We start from the raw sequence: 12,356 nt of genomic DNA on the forward strand, positions 1-12,356 counted from the left end.
GGCCAGAATGATTAGGGCCATAAAAAGAAAATAGAGAAAGCCAATAACTAAAAACCATGTGTGTGTCATGGCCTGGGTATGATAAAGACATCCTTTTCATAGGATGAATTCCCTCACCCACCTAAAGGTGGCATGCTTCATCATAGGGAACCTCCTCACCCAGTGACAACTAATCATGGTGCGGGCTACAACCCCTTCCACTAAGGAGGAGAGAGCTCTTGAAGATGTTTTCAAGAGGTACTTGCAACATATGTTGGAAAACAAGGTGTTGTGTGGGGTCAGAGTATAAACTACTGCGTAAAAAGAACCCAAATTTGAAGGAGGGAGCAGTGATGTGCATTAAAACTAACTTCAGAGTATGCTAAAGGATTTATTTGTGCATTCCTGGGTCAGGATCAAAACCATGATGGCACAGGATCATCACCCCTGTCTGTTCACATTTCAAAAGGAGGTCGACATGTTTTTGCCTGTCACCTTCAACAGAGGTGTAGCGGCTTTCTTTAGTGACAGCCAGGAACCACTGGACAGTGTTGTATATATCTTTGAACATAATTGGTTCACTTGTTTTTTAAGCACACAGCAATGCAGAAGTTCACGTTAGGTCCTGAAGAAAGCTGCAACGCCTCTGAAATGAATGGTGATGAGTTATTTTTCAGTTCCAAAACTTGAATACAATTATATAAAATTATGATAATTGAAGCAAATTTATAACAGTGTATTACATATAATTCCTTTTGTGTTTATGCTTTTTATTTAGTACATTTATTCGTGCTGATAGTGCACCCGCCTTCCAGCCCCCAGACACTCTTTACTGTGACCGGAGAGTTTATGAATTCTTTGAATCCTCATTATTCGAGAGATATTTAATCATCTTCCAACAACTTTTCATTGTAAGCGTTCTTTAACAATGGTCCTCATACATATCTTTCTTTACAGTTAACTCCTATAATAACATCTGTATTTGCAGAGTATCATTATGTACAGAGACCAATCTCATATACATCACCAGTCATTTATTGCACCCAATGCTTTTCAGTCCATGGGACCTTTCATCAGAGTCTCTACAATAAAACAACATGCATCTGTACATATAGATTAAACACTGCTAATTCAGAAACTAAACAAAGCACACCAAATGGAGTCTTCAGTGCCTCTACACCATGACTATTGTTGAAACCATGCACTCTTGTGATAAGGCTAGCATTATCACCATAACACCATGCCTCTAATATTGCAAACTGTAATTCATGGTGGTTCACCATGCACGCTAATGATGCTCCTCACCATGTTACCTAGCCTTTGCTCATCCTCAAAATGATACATGGTGATTAGGAAGTGTTCAAACCTCTGTGGTTAACAAATGAAACCATCAACACATATACCCTATAAATTCTGTGAAAAAATCATCCTCATGCTTAAATAAACTCAAATTCTCTGTGCTTGTGGTCATGCTTTGAACCTTCAAACACTGAAACAAAAATTAAAAAAGAGCGTTATACGAAATTAAACTCGCAACCGACCGTCTGTGAAATGTGCACCCTAATACACCGAAACAACATTCCAAGGCCCAGCACTCCTGTGCGAACAGCCTCTCTCATCACCTCATGTGTAATCCAGAAATAATCACCATTATCCCAGATGGGCTACTAATTTAAAGTGCTCCATGTTCATCACCCTCACTTGTGACCTCAAATGTATCCCGGAAATGATCTCCATTAACCCAAACGGGTCGCTGATTTAAAGGGCCTAGTGTTCATAAACCAAGGAGCTGAAAACTAAAAAAATACTACTATGCCCAGGTCGTGCCCTAAATCCAAGTGTGAGTGCCTGACAGTCATTTACGCACTGCATGACCTTTTCCAAAACTGCAACCCCCCTCTTCTGAGAAACATTAAGTAACCCAGGCACATATAGAATATTAGCCATAATAAAAAATGAGGGAATGATTACATAAAAATTAGAGACCAGTAGGTTATTACCCAGCGGCATCCTGCTGGAAAGGAAATGTACACGAAAAAAACATTTTCAATCATTTATCAAACATGATGCATATGATTCAAAACTGCTAACATCATTTGCATGTGGAATACACTGAAATGAAAAAGAATATAAACCCAAAATAAGGATGTATCACAGTTTTGGTATGGGCATAATTATCACAGTCTAAACATTGAATATGCAACAGAAAATCACAGTTCTGCAAAAACTACTGCATGTGTAAATATCCAATCTTGAAACAGTCTAAAGTTCATTAATGTATTGTTCTGTGAAAAATGCCCTATTTGTTAAAAGGTAACAAGCATATTTCAGTGTATTGTTCATACCATTTGGTTACATGGTATCTAGTCTTTTTATCCATACAAATTCTAATTGCAAAAGCCTTTTGTGGATATCCATCCCCCCTTAGGTCTTAGCACTTCCAAAACCTGAAACCACAATTGTGTGATGTTGTGTCCTGTCTCAACCCAATGGGTAGCCATGCTCGCATTTTTCATTTTATTGCCGATATTGCTCTTGTATTTGGTAATCAAAATCCTAATCTTTGGCTCTGTCTTCCTGACATAAACCATTCTACACAAGCATTTTGAAGTGTATACCACATACTTAGTGTTGCAATTGGCTGAGGGTTTCAATCTGATGATGTTACCATTCTAGGGTGTGCCACTCAGTCAGCTAGTATAACATTATTGCCATGAACACAGTTCAACCATTTCTGCATGCTTTGAGAAATACCCTCTTCATTGTGGTACCTCAAGGATAAAATCTCTCTTGATGTTTCTAGATCTACTGTGTGCAAACATTGGTTTCTACTCAAATAAGCCTGGAAACTCCAGTTCACTTTGTAAAATTTCTCCCTCTTATTGATGTTTATTTTAATTGTTTGTGACTTCATGTGTATTTCAAAACACAGGTCATCCTCCTAGACTCAGCTTTAACAGTTTTCTCCAAAAGACTCTCCCATTTCAAAGACTGTTCACAGTTTATGGAGTGAGCCAAAATGATTGAGGATACCTCTACTCAGACTTTAATGATTTATATGTAACTTGTAAGTCTTCTGGATCTGAAATTATTCTTTTTAACCCAATGAATTGGGAGAATGGTAAATGATGTTTCAAAGTTGGCTGATGGAGATAGAAACTTTGATAATGAAGACTGTTATTTATATCTGTGGGGTTTGTGTAAACACTGGTTTTGATGCCTATAGATGTTAGTTTAACTCAAAAGTCCGAAAATGCTATATGCCGCTTGTAAATCTGGTCAGTGAACATAATGTGGTTAGTTCTGGAATTCAATGTAATATTGTTACTCTCCAATGCTTGTGGATCTCCATACCATATCAAAAAGATTAACTGTCTGTACACTATGAGCTGTTCCTGCAGGTGCTCAGCATTAAACAGAAATTCTGCCTCAAATTTGGCCATGACCATGAGCGTATTAGCATAACTTGGTGCTCCTGAAAATCCCATTGAAGTCTCATTTTTGTACTTAAAAGCCTCATTACTACAGGAAACAACTGTTATAAAAAGCAAAATGTATGTTCTAAGAGAAAACCTTTATTTGTTCCAGTTTCATCTTGTAATAAACCCACCCCACTGCTTCCATACCCTTTTTATTTAGCACCACACGTCACCTTTCTCCAGTTAAGCAAAAGAGCACAGGAACATGGACAAGATCATGTCCAGATAGAACTCAACCTGACGGGAGGAGTGAGCCCGGATCCAGAAGACTTAAAATGCTAACCATACTGAAGCTGTTCTATAGCCTAATACTAGTCTGTTCATGTTTGTTGAGGATCTCCTAATGTTAGTGTGATTAGGTCCTTCCTTGATGCTATAAATGAAGGCATTCCGGGAATACTGGGCTTCCAGCAACGTGCTTCTGTATTTTTGGTGAATTAACTCTTTCTGGTGAATCACTTGAGAGTTGGCCGAATGTAGACCTTACATAGCTGTGGTGTAGTGCTATTTTCTAAATGGCATACAGTGTTTTGAATTCAGTCCTTTCCTTGGAACCCATGGATATCTGCACCTTCCTGTATATTTAGGCTCCTTACCACAGGTTAATTATGTAATCTTTGCTGTCAATTGGTACATTTTTGTAATACCTTTTTGTAGATTACAAAAGCATTAAATCAGCTGTGCTATCACAAGGACCCTTGCCAACTCTGTCTTATGGTTTTTATCAGTAGTGGCAAGGTTATCCTGAGCATGCAATGTACTAAATTAAGGAAATGAATCTTGATGAAGATAATTCCCAGATGGGATTTCTTGATTTTTATGATGCTGGGGCTAGACAAAAGAGATCTTGAGGGGGTATGCAGTACAAAGATGTCACTTTTACCTCCTTTTAGGCAGTGAAAACTATTGTTGTAGGCTGTGCTATGGGTGACATCTAGACATACACTGATATTTGCCTGAGTCTCTGATCGTATACTGTGAGATGCAAATGTAAGTGCTATGGAAAACAATTGGAATTGCACCGCCAGAACACAAATATTTGTGCCCATAGATCCAAATATATAGTTTACAGGAGAAGTGCAAAGGTAATCACTAAGGAATGTTCTATGACATTCTTGAAATTGAATATTCTTCTGACTCAAATTGCACATGATGGCTTGGATTATGGAGGAAAGCGTTATTCTACTTTAAGTTGTTTGTGGACACCCTGTTCACTCTTTTAGTCTCCTGAGCTAGACTGCATTATTCATGATGATGGATTGTTTTATGATGATAAAGAGATCTTTTTCTTTTCTTCTCAGATGTCTGAAACCTGACTGAAGGCAATGTGGGATATAGTTTGGCTCAACATATTATTGTGTCGAGCAGTGCACCGGGTACATTCCTTTAGACATGTTGTGCCTTGCCCGAAGTACGGGTGACTCCTTCCAGCAGCAACTTTGCCATTTCACAATTGCAGTAAACATGGGGGAAGCAGGTGTCTCAGTAAGGCAGTCATGAATGGGAACAAGCTGAGAGGCAAAACTCTGTTGTCAGGGTAGGCATGTACCACAATTGAGCACAAAGAAAAAAAAAACTCAAGAGAGAACTGAACAAGAAATAAAAGCAGAAGTGAAGAGAAGTATTAAAGGGTGGATTTGGGAACTGTTCCAGAAACTGAAGAAAACTTCAAAATATGAGTGAAAAACATCAGTGACTTAAATAGTCACCATGGAGGCAATGAACATGCCAAAAAATAACATTTGACTTATTTGCCATGCAGTTATGATCAAAATTCATCCCCTTATAAAGGGGAAAAAGCAGAAGGTAAAATCCACTGGAAGAAAGAATTCCATGGAGAATCAGAGCACTGCTAACTTGTTGGAATGGCACCACAGATTGAGGTTTGAATATAGGAGGGTGTAACTAGGGAAGCCGGATGTTCCTGCATAGCACAAGATGAGTGCAAGCTAAGGGCGTTACTGGGTAGGCACACAATGTAGTTTTCCCTCGAATCTCTTAGGCACTGTGCACACCACGAGTCCTTTGTGCTGCTCTAGGATTGTGACCAGAAGGCAAACATCTTGAGGTTGACTTGTAACCTCTAAACAACCACATTTTGGTGCGATTAGGCAGGTTACAATCAGTCAGTAATTAGATCTCTTGTGGGTTTGCGTTTACACGAGCAGTGGGTATGAAAATATGTCCGTGTGGTATACATAGGCTTATATATAGTCATTATAATGGTCTTGAAAATTAGTAGATGGTCTGTAGGCTTCCACTGTGTTCATCCCTGATAAACAGGAACAGCCTCTTTTGTTTTATGTGATGCCTCATCTAGTAGATTAAGACTTTTTTGATATTTCAGCAATGTTTTGTTAGCCCACCTTGCATACTCTGATATACTCAATGTTTTTAATTCCAGGTAATCATTAAAATGATTTCCCTGCTGAAATACCCTATATATTCAAAATACGAAACAGGTGTGCCTCTTGTCATTTTGGGTACACGGTCCTTCCTTTAGCTTGATAGAAGGGTGGCTGTGGAAAACAGGAAGGAATAAAACAGTACAGCAAGTGGGCATGGTCAGCAGGGAACGTGTGGCCAAAAGAGTCTTCATAAAAAGAAAATGCAGCAAAGAGAAGGGGCACAGAAACTTCAAAAAGGTACAAATGAGAGGACTGTAGTCAGTGTGGTAAGTGGGTAGAGGGGTGAGGGCCCTTTAAGGAGAATGGTAATTGGACATGCGTACCATACGTGTGACTGGAGGAAAATTAAAGGAAGAGGCATCTGAATGTCTGCTGCAATAAAGTTAGAAACTGGGGTACATAAAAGCAATATGGCCTGTGTGGTACTAATGTAAATATCAAAAGTAAGAAAAAATAATAGGCATATGTGAATAATCAAAAAATAATCCACTGTTTGTAAACTCAATACATTTGAACATCTAATATTAAATTCCAAAATATGTATTGATATGTATTAGGCGCACACATAAACACACCAGTATTAACAAGTTTCAGGTGTATTTGTTGCCTTCAGTAGTCCTTCCTCTCCTTCTGATCTCACACTTTAGTGTGGACCTTGCAATGTCACGTAGTACAATTTTTCACCTGCATCACTTTACATCCAGCCCATCGCTTGATGGCCCAGGTTCTCAAGTGTTCATATGAAACTCTGGCAGCTCTTCACCTATAGGACGAGCGTGCACTATGATGAGCAGTGGCACAATGTGGAGTTTTTTCCCTGGTGAAATGAGTATGAGAGTTATATTTCCTTCCATAGGAAAAATATCTCACTCTGAAAATACACAGAACTCTCAAAATTACAATTCCATAAACAAGTAGCTCATACCTTCGAGGATTTTATTTTAATTCTAGTATTTATTGTGGTATCACACCCCGGGCAGGATTACAAGTACCAGAATGCAAAAAATGAGCCTGAATTATACAAACTACTCGTGGAATCGTGAAAGCTATGCAGGCATATATGTTCTGGAATACTCTTCCTTCAGTGAAAGCATTAGCAGTCTCAGTGAGGAATACAAAACAGTGATGAATGGAATGCCTCAGTTAATGTCAGTCATTGGTACTTATTTAGGCCCCATCAATCGTTGTTTTTCCCACCAAACCACGCCAGACAAGAACTAGCTATATGCAAATCAGCCTTGGTCTTGCTGCAATAGGAACAGTCAAACCCGAACTGCCAGGCAGAGTCCCTCCAGAACCGAACACAGGGAACATGAGACCTGTTTCAGTGAGCACAGTCGCCGCATTTGGGCATACCCGTTGCACTTATGGCATCACAGGCTAAGTTCCTATATAAATATTTCGCCAAAAGTAACAGAAAGTGCCAATATGGGTTATTCGTATATGTGTGGGTAGGGAGTAAAGTCAGCTTTCTGTTTTTGGAACAGGAGAGGTCAGATTTGCACTTTCCTATGTTTTTGATTTTTTAGATAGATAGTTATTCCATTTTTAAAATACTACAATATCGTATGTAAGATGTGACTGATGAGTTATGAATATATTAAGACTGCATATTAACCAGATCTAGCCTTGCGCATCCCATTAAAATAAACAACATTTTTAAAGCCAAATATGGAGGAACCTTCTGAGCGTTCAGTGCACTAAAGTGAGTCATGAGTCACTTCACCGTTATGTACATCAGTACCTTAAGTGTGTCATGCACAACAATTCAAACATTACCCTGCACCACCTTACTTTTGTCACCGATCTCTTTCTCTTTGTATTTGTGAACCATCTGCTGATGAATAGACTGTTTTGTTTTTCGATTCCATGAGTAATAAAAACTTAGAATAATATTAAAAAATGTGTTGTTTACTTCTCTTCACACAGGTTGTACGACTGACGTGGTGGTCGTTATTCAGAGATTCCATGTACTACACCTTCTCAATCATCGCTCTTATTATTGTAAGTTAATAATTGCTTTTTGTATCTTCAATGTAATTTTAAAAATTGAGACAAACTCTGAGTTATGAAAATTATGCTCCGCAAGTTAAACTAAGCTAAGCTAATTGACAGGCAAACCTACATTCCCTTCTGCTCTCCTGTGGCATTGGGCTTTTGTTTTGTGTTCTTTTTTCCCAGTTCGTTGGTAGACCCATTTTTAGCCACAGGATCTCATTGTGGTGATCTCAATGTGGCTCTCTTGGCCCGGACAATCAGATCATGTGGGGTGTGTGGGGACAGTGTGACACAAGGCTTTGGTGCCAGACTGCTCGGAGTAGCCCACCCAGGCCTTCATTATGAATTGCACTGGCATGGTGCAACTTCCACACCTGGCACAGTGTTGTAACACTCCGCCAGTACCCTACAATTACGAGCTAAACCCCATGGTATGTGGTATAACCATTTGTTTACCGGGCAGAAAACCACACTGAATTTCCCATTCTGTGTGGTTTGTTGCTCTCATGTACCACCTGCTCTGTGCAGGCGGTAAAATGAGAGCTGTGGCTTCTCTATGGGTGGAGGGGTGATGAGGGTAGGGGAGAGAAGGGAAGTGGAAAAATTGTCCGGACAGAATACTTGTGGGAGGAGGTAGAGCGGGAGTCGTGGTCGAGACATGGCTGTGGTTGTAGCCACAACCTAAAGTGATTTTACCAGCCAGCTTTTCTTTCCAATAAAATTGGATCTAGTGTTCCTTCAGTAAGGAAAACGGAGTGGGAAAACACTGGACTATTGTAAATTGGGAAGAGAGGAATTACCGTCAGGAATACCATTTCCACTATGCCACACTCACAATGAAGGCCCTAGTAACGTTCTGCCCTATTTCACTCGCTATTTCTCAGCGAGGCTGGTCCCGTGAACAGTTATGCATTGTGTAAAGTGTATCTTCCCGAAGAATGGGGAACAACTATATCCTGAATAACCAGGATATACAGCCCCGGAATCAATTCGGAATCGAGGCATGTGATACTTTTGTGTTGAAAAACTCATTCTGAAAATGAAATGGATAACCCAATAATTAAAACCATGTTTGGCGTGCCAGGTAATGATAAGTGCCTTTTTCGTATTGCCCATTTTGATTCTTAATAATGCCTTCTTTTTGGAGGGATGTGCAAATCAAACCCCACAACTTGCACCTCAAGCCTTCACTATGTTACCACATACACCTACAGGGATATTCTCCAAAAATGACAACACAGAACAAAACGAAAAACCACTAAAAAATGGATTTTCCTCGGTCGAAAATATTAATTGTGATCCTCAAATGCTATCAGCTTTGAAAAAGGGTATTCATAAGGGTCTGAAAATCCTGTGAGGAAAAAATAATATATTAGTCCAAGATAATGTTTGTGTGCTCATGGTCATTGCTGCAAACTAACATACAGAAAAAACACTGCGTTGGGCAGGCAATAATAGTTTAGCCACCCAAGGGAATATACATTTTGACTACCAGCTCAAAAGTAACTTTTCCACTATGGCACCATCCCCCTAGGTGTCACCAAGAAGTTTATCATGAGCTTCCCTAGTCCCCATGGAATGGTTATATTTGACTATGTCCTGAAATAATCGTGCCCAGAGTCCCTCCTCAACTGGGCCGTCTAACGTCCGCTCCCAAAACGCCACATGACAAGGCGTATACTGTCGTTGTGCTGATAACAATAATTTGTATAGGGTGGAAATGCTGCCCCGCTTCAATCCCCCCTGTTGAACAAATCTCTCAATAGGAGAAGCTCCCTGGTGGCCACCGCTCTCATATGTGGTTGAGTAACCCAATGGAGTAACTGATTATAGTGGAAGCGCTCGGAGCTGGGAAGATGGAAATCCCATCAACAATTTTTGAAGGTGCGCACCTGATTCCCATGGAAGAGATCAGCAATCGTAAGAAATCCCCCCTCCCTCCACCTATCAAAGGGTCCCGTTGTGGCTCTAGGAGGGAACTCTGCATTATAATTAATTGGGAAATGTGGTGAGGGGAAGGTCGTGAGGCGGAGGGCACTTGTCACCTTGTCCCACACCTGAAGGGTAGTAGCCGTGGGGGTGCTAAGATACGCATTTTTCAGGCGATCCTCCCTAGGTTTCCACAAAACATCCCACAATGTCCCCCCCATCACCACCCTATCCATATGCAACCACAGTTTATCTGATTCTCGAAGAGACCACTCCGTGATAACCCGGAGCTGAGCCACTCTGTAATATAGTAAAAAATCCGGGAGAGCAAGCCCTCCCTTATCCCTGGGGCGTGTTAGCAATTTGTTAGATAGCCAAGCTCTCGTGTTCTGCCAGATAAACTGAGTACACAACTGGCGCAGTTCTGTAAAATAATCTTGGGGAATATCAATAGGTAGACTTTGGAACAAATATTACAGCCGTGGAAGGACCGTCATCTTAATAGTATTAATGCGGCCTAGCCAAGAGTGCCACAGGATGGACCATCTCTTAAAATCAGTACGCAATGTCTTAAGGAGGAGCTGAAAATTTGCCTTAAAGAGGTCTGGCACCCTAGGAGTGTGCCGAACTCCCAGGTACAAGATGTCTTTTTTAGCCAGAGCAAATGGAGAAGCGGAGGCCACCACACTAATTTCTGCAGCCGGAACCGTTAGATTAAGGATATAGGATTTCCCTTTATTCACTTTAAAGCCTGCTGCCTGCTCAGAGAGACTCAGCTCCTCCAATATCGCCCAAAGAGTTTGGCGAGGTTTAGTGATAAAAAGCAGGATATCATCGGCAAACAGAGAAATCTTGTGTTGATCAGAGCCAAATTGAATGCCCTGAACACTCGGATCTGCCCTTATCTGCGCCACCAGAGGTTCCACGCTTAGCGCTAAAAGCAACGGAGAAAGCGGGCAACCCTGCCTGGCCCCCCTGGACAAGTAAAAAAATTCAGAGATCACTCCATTAACACAAATCCGTGATTGGAGGCCAGAGTAGTTGCTTATCACCATAGCAATGAACTGGTCCCCAAACCCAAAGTGCTGCAGAGTTGTCACTAGAAAGGACCATTCCACCCGTTCGAAAGCCTTCTCCGCATCTAGCACCAATAATATAGCTGGGACCTGCTTCTTCTCCACTTTTTCCATCAGATGAATAGCCCTTCTAACATTGTCATGGGCTTGCTGACCTTTGATAAAACCAGACTGATCCGGATGAACTAATGTCGGCAACACTCCTTCCAATCGCCTTGCCAATATTTTGGTATTCAACTTGGCGTCAAGTTTGAGTAGGGCAATGGGCCGATAGGATGCACATAATTGGGGGTCCTTCCCTTCTTTAGGAATAAGTGAGATCAGAGCTTTACCATAGTAGGGGAGAGTGTGTGCTCAGATGGTATGAAATTAAATAGTGCAGTTAAGTGTGGGACAAGCTCAGCCCCAAAAGTTCTATGGAAGTGTGCCGTGAAGCCGCCGGGCCCGGTGCCTTATGCAGAGGGATAAAGTCCCTTGCGTCATCTAGAGTGAATGGGGCCTCTAAGTGTTCATAAGTTTCTGGAGCGACCTGCGAGAGCTGGACATGTCTTATATAAATCTCCTGAGCAGCCACACCCGGGTTGTCCGAGGTATACAAGCAGGTATAGAAGTTCCTGAACACTCACGCTTTCTCCTCTTCTGAATGGTATTCCCCTGTGTTGTCCCATATTTGCGCAGTATAACCCTTGAATTGCTTAACCCGTAGTTGCCTAGCTAAGAGGGAACCAATTTTGGTCCCCCCTTCATAGTCAGACCACTGGAGCCGTAGTAGGGCCATCTCTGCCCTATTCATATAAATAGACTGTAGTTTACCCTTTATCTTTACCTTACTCTGGCTCTGCCATGTGTGAGAAAGCTTATGTACCCCCTCTGCTTCCCACAAGGCCTCCTCCAATCCCAATCGCTCTTCATCCTTTAGCCGATACAATGGCTTCGCTAAGGAAATACAAGTGCCCCAGATGACAACTTTGAATGCATCCCAAATAACAGGAAGAGGGGGATCCCCTGGGTAATTATTCTGAAAGAACTCCTTAATAGCTCTCCGCAGCTCATCTCTAGTCATAGTGTCCCTAGTTAGGACATGGGGGAAATACCAGCACCCCTTCGTAATGTGTGACAGAGTCCACTCCAAACTCACCCCCACCGGTACATGGTTGGAGATGACTATCGGGTGCGTAGTGGCCGTCCGAAGAAGCTGCAGCAGAGGTAAACTCATGAAAATATCATCAATCTGAGAATAGGACCTATGAGAATGGTAGAAAAAGGTATAATCCTTTGCAGAAGGGTGGTAGGCGCTGTTCGGCTTTCCCTCTTACCTCATAACCGAGCTTACAGAACCTCTCTGGAATGCACTTCTGAGTTTAAAGAAGACATTTATTGTTATTTATTCCCCACTGCAAGGTTCCTGAGAGACGAAATTAGTAGATTGGAAGCACACGTTCAAAAGTAGTCGCAGCAATGAAAGCAAAATATATCAAAGTACTTCT

General features: G+C 41.3%; 1 protein-coding gene across 2 annotated transcripts in view; it reads left to right on the top strand.

Annotated features, from left to right (window-relative positions):
• The window catches only part of SLC24A4 (solute carrier family 24 member 4), a 551,017-nt gene that overhangs the window by 377,539 nt on the left and 161,122 nt on the right, over positions 1-12,356 (top strand). For both annotated transcript variants that reach the window (XM_069208207.1, XM_069208208.1), the window contains exon 7: positions 7,796-7,870. In XM_069208207.1, coding sequence (XP_069064308.1) covers positions 7,796-7,870 — 75 coding nt within the window. The remainder of the gene's footprint in view (positions 1-7,795; positions 7,871-12,356) is intronic.

This window comes from Pleurodeles waltl, chromosome 9 (assembly GCF_031143425.1).
Source record: "Pleurodeles waltl isolate 20211129_DDA chromosome 9, aPleWal1.hap1.20221129, whole genome shotgun sequence".
Lineage (NCBI taxonomy): Eukaryota > Metazoa > Chordata > Amphibia > Caudata > Salamandridae > Pleurodeles > Pleurodeles waltl.